We start from the raw sequence: 22,250 nt of genomic DNA, 5'->3' as shown, positions 1-22,250 counted from the left end.
TACCTGTGAGACCCACCTGCAAGCTACTAACGGAGGGATAACAGAAGTTCTAATTTCGGGCATAAATCCTAACAAACTTAGATCACAGGGGTAAATGTGCATTTTTTTTACTACAATGGCTATCTTCCGAATACCTTATAACCACGGGAGACCATTTATCCAATTAGGCCTTAAAAATAATACCATTCTAATAATGAGTGGTGAAGGAATGAGACCGGATCATTTCTGTGAGAATCTTAAGAATCAATTCAATCTAGCCGTGCACCACGAGGCTGGAAATCATTTTGAATTCTTTTATCCTTTCCACGTAGCAAGGCTCGATCTTCTAAGTAGAAAAGTACTCAACAGCCTCATGTAAATCATAAACACACAAAAATTCAAGCAAAACCCAATTTGAATTTCGTGTTTATACGATCAAATTTGTCGACTTTTTCGCTGTGGGACTCGGAACTTTGAAGTTTACCGGGTAGATATCGCATTTGGGCACGTGGGAGGACAGAGGAACCCTCTGGTGTTTGCTGACGAGGTTGCTCACTTTGTCAACCTTCTCGTCGCACATCTAGCACAGCGCCGCCTCGTCAACGCAACAGAGGACGTTCGCCTCCACCGCCTCGCAAACGTTGCACTGAAATCTCCTTCGGACACCCCTACGCCTGCAAGTCCATCCCCAAGCGCAAGCTCCTATGATGGGAGGATTACGAGGATGTCTAGCGAGAGATTCATATCATGCACCACCTCTCCGAGGACCCCCACGTCGTCAGAATCCACGGCATCTACGAGAACGCCACTGCCGTCCATTTGGTCATGGAGCTATGTAGTTAACGGCTACGATGAATTGATCCCTAGGATCCTAGGATCCCCTCAAAAAGGATTCGGAGAGGATCCTGGTCCGAAGGAACGGGAGAGAACTTGAACAAAATCCGAATTTAACTCCCTCTAATGATGAAGTTACAACTCAGTAGCTGTCTCATTTCATTGATGATATTCTATGAACTTTCTATTGACCTTTCTGTATTCGGTTCCCATCAAGAATCTCGGACCGCGGGAAACAGAACCAGATACAAAAAAATAGATCAAGGAGATATGTTTCCCAATTCCTATAAGCTATAACTCACTAACCTCACCTAGTCTGCAATTGTCGACCAACAAGTACATGGTCGAGTTCTTCTGCGATGGAAGAATTCTACAACAATCTTTCCTTGGTGACTGCAAAAGGAAGTTTCTTTCAGTTAGTAACGGAATTGTGAACGAAAAATATGAGGATTGTATTAGGAATCTAGGATCTGTGAGTGCAGTAAAATCAGTAACCCTAATTCATAAGTCTGATTGCTATATGCTTTTACGTGTTGTAAAAGAAACCATGCATTCAAATGACGAGTCAAATTTCATGTGCTGGAAACACCATACCTTTTCCCAACGAAGAGGATCCGGCCTTTTCAGTACTACGATGGAATCAACTTGTTCTGGTGAGGCCATTTTCCATCGGCAGTGAGGAACGGGAGATTTGTGACGAGTGTAGTAGCCAATGATTTTCTTTCTACCCTCATCATAGCGAGTTGAGCTCAAGTAGAAAATGAAGGGTTTCTGACATGGGTGCTTGGACACAGGCCTAGTGTTGAATGCATATGCTGTGTAATCAGCTCTTCTATACCAATTCAGAAAGGTTCTGGAGGGCGTCTCTAGTTCTCTCGGAGACATGATTCCCCTAACAATTTGAACTACATAGCCCCATGATACAGAGATGGACCAGTATCGATCTTTATCGTAGCAGATTGATTGCTGCATTATACTAGCTGAGTCAAGCTTGACGGACCGGGATAGATGATGAAGCGCTTTCACTCGACTCATGTGCGGGAAAACTGGTTCAACTACATCCAGGTGGTGAAGCGACACCAATGGAGTCACAGGATGTGCGCTCAGAAGGCCTAGTAGGTCTCCATACACATCATACTGCACAAGCACAAGACACAGAGTTCATAGTTTGTATTTGGAAGTTATTTCAACAATTCTTGCTTACCAAGAAATGTAAAATGACACCTGAAAACTCCACCACATAAAATTTCATCTACGAAAAAGCCACAAAAATTGAAGCCAGAAAATGGCTGATGCAAAATACTCAATAAGAATGTAACTCACTAGTACTAAATCGCAAAATTCTTGTCACCGAATGAAGTGGCAGATGACACAGTCGTAAATAAACAAATGAACATTTCCACTTCATTCGGATCCAAAATTTTCCGATTCAATCAAAATACTCAGGAAAAAAATGGAAAACAAACAGAAAATCTACCGATTTTCAAACATTTTCATCTTTTGTTTCCCTCGTACCTGATGAAATCCAGTTTCCTTGGTAAGTGGCACGCCTAGCTCAGCCATGCAAGCCTGCATTCGATCATCACTGCCGTATAATCCAGGATAGCGCTGAATGCACCGGTCCTGCATCTTTTCCAATTCCACTGCCAAAGGATAACTTATAGCAAAACCTCCTCCGCCATACGCCATAGAATACGAGAAAAATATGTTCTGAATATGACTCTCTGACGAGCTTCCCACATAATAAAATTGCGTGTGGTCATACTTGTTAAGAATCCTCACCACATTTTCCACCATAAAAACCGTGTCATCGTCCCCCATCACAAACCATCTCACATCCTTCACTCCGAGCCTCAGTGTCTCCGAAACCACCCTTGAAATCCTCAACGCAGATCGCTGTCCCTGGCGATTCGTGTATTTAAATCCTCTGGTGTCACCTGAAATCCGAATCTCGGGTAGTCCCTCATTTCTTCTAGTCCTCACCTTTTTGTCCAACCAAACTACCCCTCTAGTTTCCTTAGGCCTCCACCAAACTTTGATGTATTCCTTCCTCTTCTCCCACAAATTCGACGAAGCAGCTATCCCGAACATAATGTGTTTAAGCTCCGTGTCGAATCTGTGAGGCTTTTGATAGAGTACCGGCACTTGTGGGGATTCTTCGTCGTCTTCTTTGCCATCCTCCCCGAGTTTGAGATCAGCTGAAGTAGCGACATTGGAGAGGGTTTCCAGATGGCGTTCGGTCGAGGGATCTAAAGTGGTGGTTGGACAGTCTTGGCGGTCGTAGAGAAGGCTGTTGGAATAGTAGAGGAGATAGAGAACAGAAATGGTGAGAAAAACCCAAGTGAGGGTGGCTCTTAAGCCTATCATTGGCGGAGCCACTAGTGCAGGTGATGATTTCTTTTCGGAGTCTTCGAGTTTGTGGTTGCTGTTGGTGCTGCTGCCTCCCATTTCTGTTGAGTTTGGCTTCGTGAAAGAGGTGGCAGAAAGATGGTTTCCTTGCAAAATTGTTCGGATCAGAAAAAGAGAGAGAGATGTGTGTTGTGTCTTAAAGTTTGTTATGGAATGAACGAAGTCGACTGCGAGGAAGTTGGAAGTTGATTGACCTTTCTACCTAAATGACACATTTTGATCATGTCTAAATTGCTAGGAGAAGGAGAAATTGTATGGTTTGGGGGAAAGCAGGCAGTTTTTATGACAAATATTCATGCACACCAACCTCTTTCTCATGAAGATTTTGGTTTCCTTTCAAGAATTGTAACCGAAAAGAAAAAACATTGATCATATAATTAGCATGTGGAACAATTGAATGTGAGGCAAGAGGTTTATACAAGAAGCTGGGGGAAAATTTGGGTGTGTCTTGGCAGGTTGAGTGACAAGTATTTGTCCAGTTAAAACATGTCACGTGTTAAAAGTGTTTATGTTTTCATAACACTCCGATTTTGTAACTCATGAACGAAATTGGACCTATCACTTAGCATGCTTGGTGAAAATGCACTCTCCACTCAAGTTTTCATTCCATAGAATTGTGTATGTGTGTGTGTGTGTGTTTTTTGTTATAAGTTTTGGTGCAAGGAGGTACTTTCTTGAGTCTCGACATAGAAAGCTGTTATTCACACTCATATAGTTTTAATGGTGAGTGTAAGATACCATCTTTGAGTGTCAACACCAATTTGTGGTGGCATAATAGTTAGACAAGATTAAAAAATCATGATAAATCGATTGAACTAGCCACCTAACCATGGGCGTAGCCAATAAAGGACCAAAGTCGTTACAAGCCTATCCTGACCATAGTATAAGAAATTTGTAGTGGCCTCAAGCCTAAAGTAGTAGAACCGTGAGACATGAGAAAAAAAAAAGACAAATTGTACTCGTGAAAATGTTACTTTGAATGACGTCGTGCCTTATATTTTTCTAACAGTTTTGTTATTTTGTCTTTGTGGTTTAGTGAAACTCAAGGAGGGGGTTTTAAAATCAACAAGTTAAAGTTATTTCTAAAGCAACTTAATCAACTATTATTTGCAGCTCTCCTCTCCTCTTTGCCCTCATTTTTCTGCCAAACAATTCAAATCAGATTTCTTTGTATTTTCTTCCTATATTCTGTACCTCCCACTTAGTTGTATTATACACTTCTTTTGATTCTCTCTTTTAAATTTAATGAGTATGTTGATTTTGTGAAAATTACTTCGATTGCTCTCTCACAAAGAATTCTGGCTCCGCCACTGCAACTAACGATGCTTCTAATTAGCAAAGTTGTGAGACCAACAACGACCACCCATGTCAAATGATTGAAAACCGGCTTGGTGCGTTGTTTCAGCTGTACTCATCAAAATCTAGCAGTTGGGTAATGGAATTTGGTGTGGACTCCATCATCTATATATTACATTGTTTGTTTGGTGCCAAATTCGACTGTTGCCTCACAACAAAATTATAAATAAAAAAGAATAAATGAATGATCCTGCTGCAGAACATTATCACACACTTGAATGTTAGCAATTGCAGCTCCAAACAATGACATTGCTAACCCAGTTATCACAATATGCTAAAAGTGTGGCTCCCAACCAAAAGGCAACAGTGAGAATTAATCAAACGGAGCACATGTAACATCCATGGTTTTCAAAGGTGAAGCAGCTTCAAAGTTCATGAGTAGGTTCTGTTTCAACATTCAAATACGCAAATTGACTTCACAGTGCTTATTCTATCAACGGCAACAAAGCGGGATCTACTTTATCTTTAGACAATAACTCAAGAACCAATTCGGCTGTTGATGCATCTGCAGAAAAACCATTCTCCACCATTTGTTGAATAAGTCCCATCGCCCTTGATGTCTCATTGTTATTAAAAAGCCCTCGGATAATTGTGTTATAGGTGCAACCATCTGGCGAACAGCCTATCGCTTTCATTTCTGAAAGTAAATTTTCCGCTTCATCTATTAGACCCGCATTACAAAGTCCACTAATCATTATGGTAAATGTCTTGACATTAAGCTGAAGTCCTTTTGATGATAAACTGCTAAAGAGATCCTTTGCGCATTCAACTTTTCCACTTATGCACAAACCTTCGATAAGAATACTGTAAACCACAATATTTGGATCCAAATTATTGCCTTTCATCTCTTCAAACAATTCAATTGCCTTAGACAATTGTTGGTTTTTACACAGACCATCCAGTAATACAGCATAAGTTTGAACATTTGGAAGAGGGCCACAAGCTTGCATCTTGGAAAACAGCTTTTGTGCATCGCCTATTCTGCCTTCCTTGCAGAAACCATCTATTAGTGTGCTATAAGTAACAGTATTTGGAACCAGTCCTCCACCAGACATTTCCTTAAAAAGCAACATTGCCTCATCTATCCTTCTATGCTTACAATAGCCATTTATCAATATGTTATAACTATAAGCATTAACAATGAATCCCTGGCTAAGCATTAGATCAAAGACTTCCTTCGCCTCACTCATTTCTCCTCGCAAGCAAAAACCATCCATGAGCGAACTGTAAGTAACCACGTCAGGCTCTATACCTCTTTCGGTCATCATTTCGACCATGCCTTTTGCTTTCCCAACCAAGCCCTCCTTACAAAGGGTGTCGACCAAAACACTGAAGGTTTGCAGATCTGGAAAGATACCCTTGCTCACCATTTCATTCAACAGTCTCGCAGCTTCTTTCCACTCCCCTAATTTGCATACTCCGTGAATCAAAGAATTATAGGTAATGATGTCGGGGTCAATACATTTACTCATCATTTCAGAGAAAAGGTTCAAAGCATCAACAACCATAGTATCCTTGCATAGACTGTCGATGATCGTGTTATAGGAAACAATGTCAGGCTTGCAACCTCCTTCTTCCATTTTCCTAAGTAGTTGAATAGCTGCAATATTGTTACCTTTCATGCACAGACCCTTTACTAGTGTGTTGAATGTAAACACGTCTGGCTTACAATTACCACTCTCCATCATATTATTCAGAATCCGGACAGCATCAGCCTCTCTATCCTCAAGAAGGAAGCCATTGATTAATGTGTTGAAGGTCACCACATTCGGTTCAAAACCAAGTTTGAAGAATTTTCCCAAGACTGACAAACTAAACCCCATTTGGTTGAGATGGGAAAAGCAATTAATCATTATGTTTAGGGTGTAAACATTAGGACGAATTCCCGACGCACCCATTCGGTTATTCAAGGAGATGACTGCCGAATAATGTTTTAACTTAGTGACTTGAGTCAAGATTTGAGTGAAATGGAAAACGGAAGGCAGACGACGCATTTGAAGCATTTCGTCGAACACATGGAGTGCATCCTCAAGATTAGTTACTTTGACACGTTGAAGCAAATGGGTTTTTGCAGATTTGGTTGGATAAGAACGTCGAGAGTGAAACGGAGCCAAGTAATTGTTGAAGAACAGAAAAAGAGTAGATTTATGAAGAAGACAAGGCACATGCGGCATACCTCTTGCTTTCACTCTCTGTCTGCTGCCGATGCCATAACCAACCTTCATTGTGGTCGTCCGCAGCATCTTCAGCATGTTTGCGAGCGAGCGAGTCTCAAACTTCCAACCGGCTTCGTCGATAAATCTCAAGTTTCATATCCTTCCAAATTTGCTTTTTGTTGTTTTTGTTTTGCAGAACTAAGGACCGATTTTATCACAGTTTTTTGCTGTTTTTGTTTTCCTGTTACCCTTTTAATTTCTTTGCAAATCATCATTTATCACAGTGGTGAAAATGTGTTATGCATTTACATGACGGTATGATTCGAACTCCGTTAATGATTAATTTAACATTTAACTTACTAACGCTATTGTTTCTCTAAAAAAAAAAAAAACCGATTTTATCAGTTCCAACAGAAAAACAAAACAAAAAAAAACTTATCCTTTATTTATTTTTCTTACTATTTTCTTTCATAAATAAATATATTATTATTGTATTTACCATATAATATTTAAAAATTTTGAGGGAAAAAAATATAATATTTAATTTTTTTTTCTTTTTACTGAGCCCTAAATTTGACATAGCCTTCACCTCTTCTGAAATAACCCAATGTCTTAAAAACTAGCCAAGGTTAATTAGTGCATTAATTATTTTTATTTGAAAAAGAAAGAGAAAAATAATTTAGTATATTATAAAGTAACGAGTACGTACTCTACCTTGAGTCTAGACCTGTAAACGGGTCAGTTTAATTGAGTTTGGCTCAGTTTCAACCCGAGCCCTTATGTATGGGTTATCCAAAATCAATCTGTGAATTTAACGAGTTACTCGAATCAAACCCGTTGAGCTAATGGGTCACCGTTTCACCTATTAACACCAGGTACCAATTTTTTTATATAAATTTTTTGTAGAAGTAACCATACACGATTAAAAGTGAAAGAGTTCAAGAAAAGTAGACTGAATGCTTAATGGGGCAGAAGTTCTTTCATATGTGATGAGTTGTTTTTTAGTCAAACATTGTGAAGCTTCCCAAACAAACGCCAAAATTCAGAATCTTCCCACGCTTTTCGTCCCTGTAAATCTACACAATCAAAACCTCCAACCATAAACTAACTCAAAATTTCATTTTTATATAATTGAAAAAGAAATATGATATTAAATGGATGAAGAAAATGAAAAAATGGGAGTTCTACCGCTTGAGAATGGCTTGACTACTTTCTATCGGTGGTCAGCAGGTGCTTTCTGGCCATTCGTCGAGCGGCGGCGCTTCAGCTGCTGGAAGAAAAGAAGAGCCGCAAAGGATGAGAATGGTGGTTGGGGTCCTGAGCTAGATTTTCGCATAACCGCGCGAAGGTTGCAGTTTGCTTGGAAGAGGACGGGATGAGTGACAGCGGGATGAGTATGGATCTGAGAAGAAAATAGGAATTAGCTTTTCTTTTAATGAAATTACATAAATATCCTCAATTAAAATTAAAAAAGAAAAAGAAGCCTATTTTCTAGTTTGCCGGCCATGATCCAAGACCTCCATCCAATTTTGTAACTCATGAACTAAATTGTACCTTATGTTTTAATAACTCCAATTTTGTAGAGTAAAATTCAATTTACCTTCTCATGTTTGAATGCAATTACAAATTTATAAATATTTAAAACATTTCAATCTTATACGTTTAGTTATTACTAGAAAGTTGACCCATGCTTTGCTACGAGATTAGAAATTGTATAGATAAATATGTTCGAAAAAACTGTAAACTCAAATTAAGTGTAATGAACAGATGTCTAAGTTTACAATGGCATTTAAATTTGAACCAATAAATATGTAAAATGGAAAATTGAAAATCCATTTTGGTATATTTATGTTTAGAACCAATAGGGCGTGACCAATCGATCATTTGAATAGAGTAAACAACTTTTTTTCATCAAGAAATATTTTTGTTTTGTTACTTTATAAAGAGAATTTGTTCGGAAGGATTGAAAGCAAGCGGATTCAACTTTGAAATCCCATAGTATGAGTAGATTAAAGAAACAATTTCTCCAATTACATTTAATAAATAGTCAGAAACAATGTAATCGTAAATGTAAAATCACATGATCTAATGATAAAAAACCATGTCAATCACTTAGATATCAAAAAATAAAAAGCATATGGAACTGAGGACTTACTTGAGCTAAGAATTTAGATAATATGAGTTGATGCTCTCAATTTCATCAACATAATAAAGTCTGCATTTGATGCAATTTTAGTAAATGGAAACACCTGGCATCAACAAAAGAAAAATAAATAAAGAATAAAGAAATTTACATTAAAGTTTTAGAACAATTTATAGACAAAATCAGAATGTAGGAAGTAAAATTAGTACAAATTTATGGACAAACATGAGTTAAATTACTGTAACAACATATTAAGACAATGAAGATGGAAATTGATGTACTATTTGACAAAATGAAATGAAGGGATGTTCAAAGATGAGGAAAGCATGTTGAAAAGTAGAAATTGTATCTCATATGCATTAAAATGATTTACAAATCCTAATTGACTTATCACAAAATGAGTACAGTAGAGATTGAAGAATGTAATCAAATTTGATGACCCCAACTAAAGCAAAATTAATGAACACTATGCAAATGAAGCGGGGGAGGAGGAAGAATTAGGTCTTGTTTGGCAGTTCGGACTGTACTAACTATTTATGTCGGATAGGATAAATAGCCACATGATAGTACTGACTAAATTAGTCGGACGTTTGATGCAGTATTTGACTAATAACCGTATTATTTGTACTGTGTTTGGTACTGAACCGGATAGGACAAGGGAAAAAAAATTGACAAATCTTTGTTTGTTTGTTGAACTTTTCTCATATTTATACTTATTGAAAACCACACAAATTTTCAAATAACAAAGAAAAATAGTAATTCCATACATCAAATTCAAAATATTTTCCAATAACATAAAAGAAGGTTCACAAAAAACAACTACAGTCATTACGTTATATAGATTAATCCAACCACATATCTAAATTCATAAAATATACAAATACAAGTTGGCTTCAGTAAGAAACAGTTTGTCCAGATAGCCACAATGTATGCATGCTGCTACTTTGCTTTCAATAAGACAATTCTCACATTATCTACTATGGCAGCAACTCTTATTCGAAAAATGATTGAGATTACATATCGGCAAGAAATCTGGAGAGTTACTCATATATCGTCACGTGTCACTCGATATTCGAGACGTAAAATTATTGAAATTCCATATCGACAAGAAATCTAAAGTTACTAACATATCGACATGTGGCACTCGAAAATCGTAGACATAAAATTATTGAGATTCCATATCGATAAGAAATTTGTAAAGTTACTCACATATCGACACGTGACACTCGAAATCCAAGCCAAAAAATATTGAGATTCCATATCGACAACAAATTTGGAGAGTTTTTAGCGACACGTGTCACTCGAAATCTTACTCGAAAAATTATTGAGGTAATTTAATTTAAGTAACCATATTAATTCAATTAAAATAATAAATTATGTTTGCCTTATGATCCTTTGACCTCCTTGGTTGGAGATGAATTTTTGTCACATGACTATGTTTGGCCTATGGCCCTTTGGGCCCATCGATTGGAGATGGTAAGAAATATGGTCTGTCATTGTTCATTAAAATATTAATTTTTTGGAGAGCTATAGGGATAAAGGGAGCCATCTGGCCGGACCAGGATCCTCTCCTGAGCTAAGGATGAGGATCCTTCTTATCAAGGGATGTGAGCCGTTGGATGAAAATCCAACGGCTACAATTATTATAACTTTAAAGGGATCCTCTGTTTGTAGCCGTTGAATTTTTATCCAACGGTCCACACCAATTGATGAGGAGGATCCTCATCCTTAGCTCAGGAGAGGATCCTGGTCCCCATCTGGCCCTTGTTCGGTTGGAGATGGCCGATCCGACCAGAGAACCATAGAGCTAAAAATAGTTCGAAATGACACGAAAATCATCTCCAATCGAGGGCTAAGTCAAAGGACTTATGGGCCCCATCATGGCAAAACCAGCAATTGAGGCCAATCGGCTGGCCATCCCCAGCCAGCCAACTTGCCCGATGAGCCCAGCCCACGTTTTTTTTGATGAATTTTTTTAGCCCAACTCACTTTTTTTTTTCTATTTTTTTTAGCGCAACCCACTTTTTTTTTGGAAGAATTTTTTTCTAAAAAAAAAATTCTAATTTTTTTCCTACATCATTTCTCACATACCTTTCACCATTCCATACTATTTTCCCTTATTTTATTTCAATTCTTCATATTCTATTTTCTTCCAATAATCTTTCCTTTAATTTTTTTCAATAATTCTCTAATGGCCACCTCTTTCAATAATCTTCCAATATGTCCGAAAATCTTATTTTAATATGATAGTTTAATTTAATTAACCATATTAATTCAATTAAGATAATAAATTATGTTTGGCCTATGGTCTTTTGGCCATCTCGGTTGGAGATGATATTTTTGTCACAGGGCTACGTTTGGCCTATGACCCTTTGACCCATTCTGTTGAAGATGGTATGAAATATGGCATGACACTGTTTATTAAAATATAATTTCTTGGAGGGCTATAGGGCTAAAGAGAGCCCTCTAACCCTATTTTCGTTGCCTTAGATGACTAAAAAATATATGATATTGGATGTGATATCATAATTGTCAAAGAGATAATGCACTTGAAAAATTGTAATTTTGTAGAATATGGGGGTATACTTATTATTTGAAAATTTTATTAAATGAGCATTGTTCACTATGCTTTGAAAAAAAACACTTGTTTTAGAAATATAGTAGACCCTACTTCTGCTTTTCTCCATTTTCACCACTTACCGTATATTATTTAAAAATTCTTCCTTTTTACTCTACACCAAAATTAGGTGTAGCGTGGCTGCTAGATTGATATTTTTGTGCGTTTTAAAGAAATTGTTTATGCTGTGTTGTGCTGAGAGAATAAACATCTATAAAATAAAGTTGTTGAGCGTGTGGTAAACTTTTTTTTTTTTTGTAAAAGTGCTTTAACAAAAAAAAAAAAACAGTATCTGAGTTTTTGGTAAACTTTTTTATAAAACTGATGTGAATATGTTAGCTAACTAAAAAAGATATTTGAATGTAATATAATAATTGTCAAAGAGAATAATGCACTTGAAAAAATTGTAATTTTGTAGAATATGGGGTATACTTATTATTTGAAAATTTTACTAAATGGGCATTGTTCAATATGCTTTGAAAAAAAAAAAAAAAAAACACTTGTTTTAGAAACATAGTAGACCCTACTTCTGCTTTTCTCCATTTTCACTATTTACCGTATATTAGAAACATAGTAAACCCTACTTCTGCTTAAAATCAATAAAGCAAAACGAAAGCAGAGAGCAAACACCACCAAATAACAAGCAGCATACCTCTAACAAAGTTGACAAAACGCCTACCCACAAGTAGCCTGACGCTTCCTCCCGATAGGTAACTAAGCCGAAACACTCTGCTTTGAAAACTGAAACTTGCAGCTGAGTAGATATAGCAAAAGAAAAAGAAAAAAAAGGAATAATCCTACAGCAGAAATTTAGTGCAGCTGAAATTTAGAATGTGAATCACATCAACATTAGTCGGAATAATCCTGCTGCAAGACACCATCACACACCTGAATGTTAGGCGTTGCGGTTCCACACCATGACATTGATCAATCAGATATGACCATATGCTAAAAGTTTGGCTCTCAAGGCAACAGTGAGAATTAATCAAATGGAGTACAGATAACATCCACAGTTTTCAAAGCCGTAGTAGCTTCAAAGTTCATGAGTAGGTTCTGTTTCGACATTCAAATATGCAAATTGACTTCATAGTGCTTATTCTATCAACGGCAACAAAGCGGGATCTACTTTATCTTTAGACAATAACTCAAGAACCAATTCAGCTGTTGATGCATCTGCAGAAAAACCATTCTCCACCATTTGTTGAATAAGTCCCATCGCCCTTGATGTCTCATTGTTATTAAAAAGCCCTCGGATAATTGTGTTATAGGTGCAACCATCCGGCGAACAGCCTATCGCTTTCATTTCTGAAAGTAAACTTTCTGCTTCATCTATGAGACCCGCATTACAAAGTCCACTAATCATTATGGTAAACGTCTTGACATTAAGCTGAAGTCCTTTTGATGATAAACTGCTAAAGAGATCCTTTGCGCATTCAACTTTTCCACTTATGCACAAACCTTCGATAAGAATACTGTAAACCACAATATTTGGATCCAAATTCTTGCCCTTCATCTCTTCAAACAATTCAATTGCTTTAGACAATTGTTGGTTTTTACACAGACCATCCAGTAATACAGCATAAGTTTGAACATTTGGAAGAAGGCCACAAGCTTGCATCTTGGAAAACAGCTTTTGTGCATCGCGTATTCTGCCTTGCTTGCAGAAACCATCTATTAGTGTGCTATAAGTAACAGTATTTGGAACCAGTCCTCCACCAGACATTTCCTTAAAATGCAGCATTGCCTCATCTATCCTTCTATGCTTACAATAGCCATTTATCAATATGTTATAACTATAAGCATTAACAATGGATCCCTGGCGAAGCATTAGATCAAAGACTTCCTTCGCCTCACTCATTTCTCCTCGCAAGCAAAAACCATCCATGAGCGAATTGTAAGTAACCACGTTAGGCTCAATACCTCTTTCGGTCATCATTTCGACCATGCCTTTTGCTTTCCCAATCAAGCCCTCCTTACAAAGGGTGTCTACCAAAACATTGAAGGTTTGCAGATCTGGAAAGATACCTTTGCTCACCATTTCATTCAACAGTCTCGCAGCTTCTTTCCACTCCCCTAATTTGCACACTCCGTGAATCAAAGTATTATAGGTAATGATGTTGGGGTCAATACATTTACTCATCATTTCAGAGAAAAGGTTCAAAGCATCAACAACCATAGTATCCTTGCATAGACTGTCAATGATCGTGTTATAGGAAACAATGTCAGGCTTCAAACCTCCTTCTTCCAGTTGCCTAAGTAGTTGAATAGCTGCAATATTGTTACCTTTCATGCACAGACCCTTTACTAGTGTGTTGAATGTAAACACGTCTGGCTTACAATTACCACTCTCCATCATATTATTCAGAATCCGGACAGCATCAGCCTCTCTATCCTCAAGAAGGAAGCCATTGATTAATGTGTTGAAGGTCACCACATTCGGTTCAAAACCAAGTTTGAAGAATGTTCCCAAGACAGACAAACTAAACCCCATTTGGTTGAGATGGGAAAAGCAATTAATCATTATGGTTAGGGTGTACACATTAGGACGCATTCCCGACGCACACATTCGGTTATTCAAGGAGACGACTGCCGAATAATGTTTTAACTTAGCGACTTGAGTCAAGATTTGAGTGAAATGGACAACGGAAGGCAGAGGACGCATTTGAAGCATTTCGTCGAACACATGGAGTGCATCCTCAAGATTAGTTACTTTGACACGCTGAAGCAATTGGGTTTTTGCAGATTTGGTTGGATAAGAAGGTCGAGAGTGAAACGGAGCCAAGTAATTGTTGAAGAACAGAAAAAGAGTACATTTATGAAGAAGAAGACAAGGCACAGACGGCATACCTCTCACTTTCACTCTCTGTCTGCTGCCGATGCCATAACCAACCTTCAAAGGAGAAGCAAATGTGGTCGTCCGCATCATTTTCAGCACGTCTGTGAGCGACCAAGCGAGTCTCAAACCTCCAACCGGCTTCGTCGATAAATCTCAAGTTTCATATCCTTTCAAATTTGCTTTTTGCTGTTTCTGTTTTGCACAACTAAGGACTGATTTGATCAGTTCCAACAGAAATACAAAACAAAAAAAACTTATCTATTTTTCTTATTATTTTCTTTCATAAATTAATATATTATTATTGTATTTACCATATAATATTTAAAAAGTTTGAGCCAAAAAAATATAATATTTAAAAAGTTTTTTCTTTTTACGGAGCCCTAAATTTGACATAGCTTTCACCTCTTTTGAAATAACCCAATGTCTTAAAAACTAGCCAAGGTTAATTAGTGCATTAATTATTTTTTTCTGAAAAAAGAAAAAAAAATAATTTAGTATATTATAAAGTAAAGAGTACATACTCTACCTTGAGTTTTGATCTGTAAATGGGTCAGTTTAATTGAGTTCAACTCGGTTTTAGTCCGAGCCTTTAAGTATGGATCACTCAAAGGAGAAGCAATTGTGGTCGTCTGCAACATCTTCAGCATGTTTGCGAGCGAGCGAGTCTCAAACCTCCAACCGGCTTCGTCGATAAATCTCAAGTTTCATATCCTTCCAAATTTGCTTTTTGCTGTTTTTGTTTTGCAGAACTAAGGACCTATTTTATCACAGTTTTTTGGTGTTTTTGTTTTCCTGTTACCCTTGTAATTTCTTTTCAAATGCCCTTTTTTATCACAGTGGTGAAAATGTGTTGTGCCCTTGCATGACGGCGTGAGTTCGAACTCCATCGGTAGCTAATCTAACATTTAACTTACTAATGCTATCGTTTCTCTCAAAAAAAAAAGGACCAATTTTATCAGTTCCAACAGAAAAACAAAACAAAAAAAACTTATCTTTTATTTATTTTTCTTACTATTTTCTTTCATAAATAAATATATTATTATTGTATTTACCATATAATATTTAAAATTTTTGAGCCAAAAAATATAATATTTAAAAAGTTTTTTTCTTTTTACTGAGCCCTAAATTTGACATAGCCTTCACCTCTTTTGAAATAACCCAATGTCTTAAAAACTAGCCAAGGTTAATTAGTGCATTAATTATTTTTATCTAAAAAAAGAAAAAGAAAAATAATTTAGTATATTATAAAGTAACGAGTACGTACTCTACCTTGAGTCTAGACCTGTAAACGGGCCAGTTTAATTGAGTTTGGCACGGTTTCAATCCGAGCCTTTACGTATGGGTTATCCAAAATCAATCTGGGAATTTAATGGGTTACTCGATTCAAACTCGTTGAGCTAATGGGTCACCGTTACACCCATTAACACCGGGTAACAATTTTTTTATTTAAATTTTTTGCAGAAGTAACCATACACGATTAAAACTGAAAGAGTTATAGCAACTCCACCCTTGGAGCCCTTCCCCTAGGCAATCCATTATTCAATCCACCCTGTGAACAGTAACTGCCATAATGAACAATAACTGTCTTTTGCATCTCTACTCTTGCACTTGAATAGCCCTGGCAATGGGCAATAAAATATTTATTAATTTTTTTTTACAAAATAATACTAAATAATTTTTTTTGTAATTTCGGATAAGATATTTTAAATCGTTCTCGTTGCGCCACGTGTCATTTACCCAAAACGACTATTATTGGTCATAGATTTCGATAAGAGTTTTATCAAATGTCATCGTGCCACGTATCGTTATTTTTTCAGAATCTTTGAAAATAGATTCCAATCAGATTGTAAATCGTTCTCGTTGCACCACGTGTCATTATTCAAAAAGATAATTATTGGTAATGGAATTCGATAAGATTTTTATCCAATGCCGTCGTGCCACATGTTGTTATCTTTCAGAATCTTTTAGAATATATTCTTATCAGATTTTTAACGAACGACGGCATGCCACGTGGCACTATTTACAACCTAATCATTTCAGAATCCTTCATATAATCCATCATCCATCCTTTTAAATCTCACACCAATTTTCTTAATATCTCTATCATTATTCATAGTTTTTGCTTCCTTCTTCACTAAATCAAAATCTGTATCATTATTCATAGTTTCTACTTACAATGTCTTCTTCTTCAAGCATGATGTGGGAAATCGATCAAGAAGAGGAAGAATTGTTTAACCAATCTGAAGGAATGTTCAATCTCTATATAGCCAAAAATGATAAGGAAGAGGATGAGGAGCGGAGAATGAGAGATGACGAAGCAAGAATGGCCAGAGACTCACATTCTCGTCAAGTCATCCAAGCTGTGGCTCATATATGCAGGCCCACCCGTTCCAGAAACCTTGATAGAAGCAGGCAACAACGAGGTGAAAAGTTGTTGGACGATTATTTTAGCCATAATAGTGCATTTCCTGATACGTACTTCAGACGTCGTTTTAGAATGGAACGACATTTGTTCAACAAAATCATGATTGCTGTTTGCAACCATGATTCTTACTTTGTGCAAAAGAAGGATGCTTGTGGTGTTATGGGTCTCCTTCCCGAGCAAAAAATTACTGATGCGCTGCGGATGCTTGCGTATGGAGCAGCTGCAGATCAAGTGGATGAGATAGCGAGGATGGGGAAATCAACCATTCTTGAGTCCCTGATGAGTTTTGCGGAGCAGTCGAATCTATTTACACTGCAGAGTACCTCTAGAAAGCTACTCACATGGACTTGGAAAAACTTCTGAATAAGGCCAAGATGCGAGGTTTTCCTGGGATGATTGGGAGCATTGATTGTATGCATTGGACGTGGAAAAACTGTCCAAGTGCATGGCAAGGCGCTTATGGAGACAGAAAAGAAGCAAAAAGTATCATTTTGGAAGCAATGGCATCTTTTGATACATGGATTTGGCATGCCTTTTCGGGGTTCCGAAAGCTCAAAATGACCTCAACGTCCTTGCCCAATCCCCAGTGTTCAACGATATCCTACAAGGAAATGCACCAAAAGTCACGTATGAGGTCAACAAACGTATGTACGACGGGACATACTACCTAGCTGACGACATTTACCCAAGGTGGTCAACATTTGTCAAAACAGTGCCACGTCCGCAAAGTGCAAAGGAAAAACACTTTCCAAGATGTCAAGAGGGGTGCAAGAAGGATGTGGAGCGTTGTTTCAGTATCCTCCAAGCTCGTTGGGCGATCGTTAGGAGTGCTGCCAGATCATTTGATGTAGAGTCGCTTCGATCCATCATGATGATGTGCATCATTCTTCACAACATGATTATGGAAGATGAGTATGATTACGAAGCCATTGATGAATATGAGTCAGACACGATGAACAATTCAAGAACACGTATATATTGTGCTCATGACGCCACTGATGAGCCTATGCAACATGAGCCATTAGAAAGGGATGGACGTTACAATGAAATGATCATTCAACGATATACAACATTTCAAAGGCTAAACATGCACAATGCACCGCAAAATGACTTGATAGAGCACCAATGGGTATTGAAACAAGCTGAAGATAATTAAGTTCATTTAGTGTGTTTTTATTATTTGGTATGTTTATGTAATTTTATTTGGTGTGTTTTATTTTACTTCATTTGGTGAGGTTTTTATTATTTGGTGTGTTTATGTAATTTTATTTGGTGTGTTTATGTCATTTGAATAAAGATTCTCTTCTAGTATAAATATATTACCATATTGAATAAATTTATTCTCACTTTAAATAAAGTACTAAATTCAACATAAAATACTCAATTCAATAAATAATAAATTACAACCCAAGGTGATTGGAAAACTATGGGCTCCGATTACAAAAAGTACTCTAATCATCATCACTTAACCAATTTGTGGTGCTAGGATGATCTTCTCTTGTCGTGCTAGGACCATCTCATCTTGCTCTCGCTTCTCTTGCATGCCTCATACGCACCACATCCTCTTTCTCTGACTTCCAAAAATATTTAGAATTTGGAGACTTCCCTTCTAAAGGAGTGTTCATAATCTCACGATCTCGTTGAACCATTCTTTCTTCTCTAACCAGTTCCCTTTCTTGCTTAAGTAGCTCTCTTTCTCTCTGATTAGCATGAAATTCTCTCTCAACAGCTGCAGCTTTTGCCTCATCTCTAGCCTTATCAGCCTCAAATTTCGCCATTTCCTACGCCAAAGTCAATTCACTATGGCGAGTAAGTTTTTTCATGTACTTTGCATAATCATGCTTGGAAGCACTTCATTTTCTCTTTGAAGCCTTCTTACCTTGAGGCCTAATTGGATAACGGGTCAAACCCGACGCTTGTTCAGGGATGGACGTTTCAGGCACTTCTTCTGCATCATCTTCTTGCGAGCTATTATCAGGTGTAGAGTATAGCAAGGTGCTGTTCATGACAACTTCTGGACCGACATGCACAACTCTGAATTTAGGACAATCTTTGACAATATTTCAACATTCCCACCGGTTGAATGATTTATTTTTGGTTTTGGTTTTGGCACCATACCAAGCTTGTGCTTGAATTAGCTACACAATGGGGGAGAATAAATAATTATAATTAAAGTAGGTAACAAATAAATAATACAAACAAATAATTATAATTAAAGTATGTAACAAATAAATAATACAAACAAATAATTATAATTAAAGTAGGTAACAAATAAATAATACAAACAAATAATTATAATTAAAGTAGGTAACAAATAAATAATACAAACAAATAATTATAATTAAAGTAGGTAACAAATAAATAATACAAACAAATAATTATAAATTAAACTAGGTAACAAATAAATAATACAAACAAATAATTACAATGTAAATTTGGGTATAGTACAAACAAATAAATAATAGATTGTTACCTGATCTGTGTAATTTCCCCATTTCGAAGATTACTACTAGCTTGTGCCAAGGCGTCTCTCCAAATAGTAAACGATTGGCTAAGTAATTTCCAACGACTAGACATCGATTATTTGGTTCTACTCCCACCCATTTTCTCAAGATAATTGGTATGAATAAGACTCCACATTTCTCGCAACTGCATCTCATTACCCGTAAGCGAACTATGAGTAACTTCAACCCAACTAGTACAACGCAACATCTTCAAGAAGCGATCAATTCGTACCTGCAGTAGTAGTCATTTTGTTGAAAGAAATTGGATTGAAACTTTGAGAGAAAGATAGGAATTTGATTGAAAGTAGTTGAGAAAATATGAAATTGTGGTGTAAGGTAGATGATAATGAGAAGGTATTTATAGAAAAGTAGAAACATTTTTTTTTAATTTTCAAATATTTTTTTCGGATTTTTTATTTTTTTATTCAAATAATTAATCTTTGCTGTTGGATTTAAAAAAATTTGAACTCCAACACTCCAAATTGTGCCACATGTCACAACAATAACTTTTCTTAATTTTAAAACTATTTTTTTCTTTTTTTTAAATTTATAAAGCAGATTAACATCAACCATTGATATCAGATCGAACGGTTGATATTAAATCAGCTTTTTTTTTATATTACCGTTGGAAATCGGATGGCTCGTATTAAAGAGCCGTTGGGATCGAACGGACCATGGGAAGCCACGTGGTTTTCCAACAGTCACTACATTTCCTGGTGTGCGGGCCCTGTGCCCTGTAAACTTGTCGGTTGATGCGCCCCCACTCGCAAGTGAGGGGCGCGCGCCTGACACAAAAAAAAATTAAAAAAGCACACACAACTCGGGCTGCATGCTTGTCAATTCTCCACAAGCCTGGCCCTCGGGCTTCCACATTCACTCGGGCTGCCCAAGGCTGGAGGCCTATCCATTGGCCCTCGGGCCCTTTCCCTTCGCCTGTCCCCGAGCAACCACCAAGGGTGGAGTTGCTCTTAATGAAAAGTAGAGTGGATGTGTAATGGGGCAGAAGTTCTTTCATATGTGATGAGTTGTTTTTTAGTCAAACATTGTGAAGCTTCCCAAACAAACACCAAAATTCAGAATCTTCACACGGTTTTCGTCCCTGTAAATCTACACAATAAAAAACGTCCAACCATAAACTAACTCAAAATTTTCAATTTTTATATAATTGAAAAAGAAATATGATATTAAATGGATGAAGAAAATGAAAAATGGGAGTTATACCGCTTGAGAATGGCTTGACTACTTTCTATCGACGGTCAGCAGGTGCTTCCTAGCCATTCATCGAGCGGCGGCATTTCAGCTGCTGGAAGAAAAGAAGAGCCGCAAAGGATGAGAATGGTGGTTGGGGTCCTGAACTAGATTTTCGCATAACTACGCGGAGGTTGCAGTTTGCTCGGAAGAAAACGTGATGAGTGACAGTGGGATGAGTATGGATCTGAAAAGAAAATAGGAATTAGCTTTTCTTTTAATGAAATTACAAAAATATCCTCAATTAAAATTTGAAAAAAACAAAGCCTATTTTCTAGTTTGCAGGCCATGACCCAAGAACTCCATCCAATTTTGTAACTCATGAACTAAATTGTACCTTATGTTTTAACTTAGCGACTTGAGTCAAGATTTTAAATTAGCGACTTGAGTCAAGATTTGAGTGAAATGTGCAATGGTAGGCAGAGGATGCATTTGAAGCATTTCGTCGAACACATGGAGTGCATCCTCAAGATTAGTTACTTTAACACGCTGAAGCAATTGGGTTTTTGCAGATTTGGTTGGATAAGAAGGTCGAGAGTGAAACGGAGCCAAGTAATTGTTGAAGAATAGAAAAATAGTTGATTTATGAAGAAGAAAACAAGGCACAGGTGGCATACCCCTCACTTTCACTCTCTGTCTGCTGCCGATGCCATAACCAACCTTCAAGGGAGAAGCAATTGTGGTCGTCCGCAGCATCTTCAGCATGTCTGTGAGTGAGCGAGTCTCAAACCTCCAACCGGCTTCGTCGATAAATCTCAAGTTTCATATCCTTCCATATTTGCTTTTTGCTTTTTCTGTTTTGCAGAACTAAGGACCGATTTTATCAGTTCCAACAGTAAAACAAAACAACAAAAAAAACTTATCTTTTTATTTATTTTTCTTATTATTTTCTTTCATAAATAAATATATTATTATTGTATTTACTATATAATATTTAAAAATTTTGAGCCAAAAAAATATAATATTTAAAAAGTTTTTTCTTTTTATTGAGCCCTAAATTTGACATAGCTTTCACCTTTTCTGAAATAACCCAATTTCTTAAAAACTAGCCAAGGTTAATTAGTGCATTAATTTTTTTTTTTGAAAAAAGAAAAAGCAAAATAATTTAGTATATTATAAAGTAACGAGTACGTAGTCTACCTTGAGTCTTGCTCTGTAAATGGGTCAGTTTAATTGAGTTCGGCTTGGTTTTAATCTTAGCCATTAAGTATGGGTCACTCAAAATTAATTTGTGAATTTAACGGGTTATTCGGATCAAACCTGTTGAGCTAATGGGTCACCATTTCATCCGTTAACACTAAGTAACAGTTTTTTTAATATAAATTTTTGCAGAAGTAAGCATACACGATTAAAAGTTAAAGAGTTAAAGAAAAGTAGAGTGGATGCGTAATGGGGCAGAAGTTCTTTCATATGTGTTGAGTTGTTTTTCAATCAAACATTGTGAAGCTTCCCAAACAAACGCCAAAATTCAGAATCTTCCCACGCTTTTTGTCCTTGTAAATCTACACAATAAAAAACCTCCAACTATAAAATAACTCAAAATTTTCAATTTTGATATAATTGAAAAAGAAATATGATATAAAATGGATGAAGAAAATGAAAAATGGCCTGACTACTTTCTATCGGTGGTCAGCAGGTGCTTCCTGGCCATTGGTCAAGCGGCGGCGCTTCAACTGCTGGAAGAAAAGAAGAGCCGCAAAGGATGATAATGGTGGTTGGGGTCCTGAGCTAGGTTTTTGCAGA

At 36.9% G+C, this 22,250-nt stretch overlaps 2 protein-coding genes and 1 long non-coding RNA gene across 9 annotated transcripts; all 3 read right to left on the bottom strand.

Moving 5' to 3' along the window:
• Positions 1-943: 943 nt before the first annotated feature.
• LOC126617412 (uncharacterized) lies at positions 944-3,591 on the bottom strand. Its single transcript, XM_050285482.1, has 3 exons — positions 2,329-3,591; positions 1,408-1,950; positions 944-1,206 (listed from the first exon to the last, which is right to left on the bottom strand). Exons 1-3 carry the CDS (start codon positions 3,259-3,261, stop codon positions 1,105-1,107), a joined length of 1,578 nt encoding a protein of 525 aa, XP_050141439.1. The 5' UTR covers positions 3,262-3,591; the 3' UTR covers positions 944-1,104.
• Positions 3,592-4,650: 1,059 nt separating this feature from the next.
• Positions 4,651-21,315, bottom strand: LOC126617408 (putative pentatricopeptide repeat-containing protein At1g12700, mitochondrial). 6 transcript variants are annotated; one of them, XM_050285470.1, is made up of 2 exons: positions 21,168-21,315; positions 4,651-6,797 (listed from the first exon to the last, which is right to left on the bottom strand). In XM_050285470.1, the coding sequence occupies exons 1-2, from the start codon at positions 21,210-21,212 to the stop codon at positions 5,004-5,006; spliced, it is 1,839 nt and encodes a 612-aa protein (XP_050141427.1). In that variant the 5' UTR covers positions 21,213-21,315; the 3' UTR covers positions 4,651-5,003. The 6 variants fall into 6 exon arrangements, with proteins under 6 accessions (XP_050141427.1, XP_050141431.1, XP_050141433.1 ...); XM_050285474.1 differs by lacking the exon at positions 21,168-21,315 and adding an exon at positions 14,385-14,648; XM_050285476.1 differs by lacking the exon at positions 21,168-21,315 and adding an exon at positions 13,841-14,611 and having other exon boundaries at positions 4,651-6,151.
• Positions 18,141-21,161, bottom strand: LOC126617422 (uncharacterized). 2 transcript variants are annotated; one of them, XR_007621357.1, is made up of 6 exons: positions 20,845-21,161; positions 20,481-20,694; positions 19,883-20,366; positions 19,229-19,491; positions 18,635-18,893; positions 18,141-18,536 (listed from the first exon to the last, which is right to left on the bottom strand). It is a non-coding gene; the product is annotated as an uncharacterized LOC126617422 (long non-coding RNA). The 2 variants fall into 2 exon arrangements; XR_007621356.1 differs by having other exon boundaries at positions 18,141-18,893.
• Positions 21,316-22,250: the final 935 nt, after the last annotated feature.

This window comes from Malus sylvestris, chromosome 3 (assembly GCF_916048215.2).
Source record: "Malus sylvestris chromosome 3, drMalSylv7.2, whole genome shotgun sequence".
Classification (NCBI taxonomy): Eukaryota; Viridiplantae; Streptophyta; class Magnoliopsida; order Rosales; family Rosaceae; genus Malus; species Malus sylvestris.
This window is presented reverse-complemented; position numbering and strand designations above follow the sequence as displayed.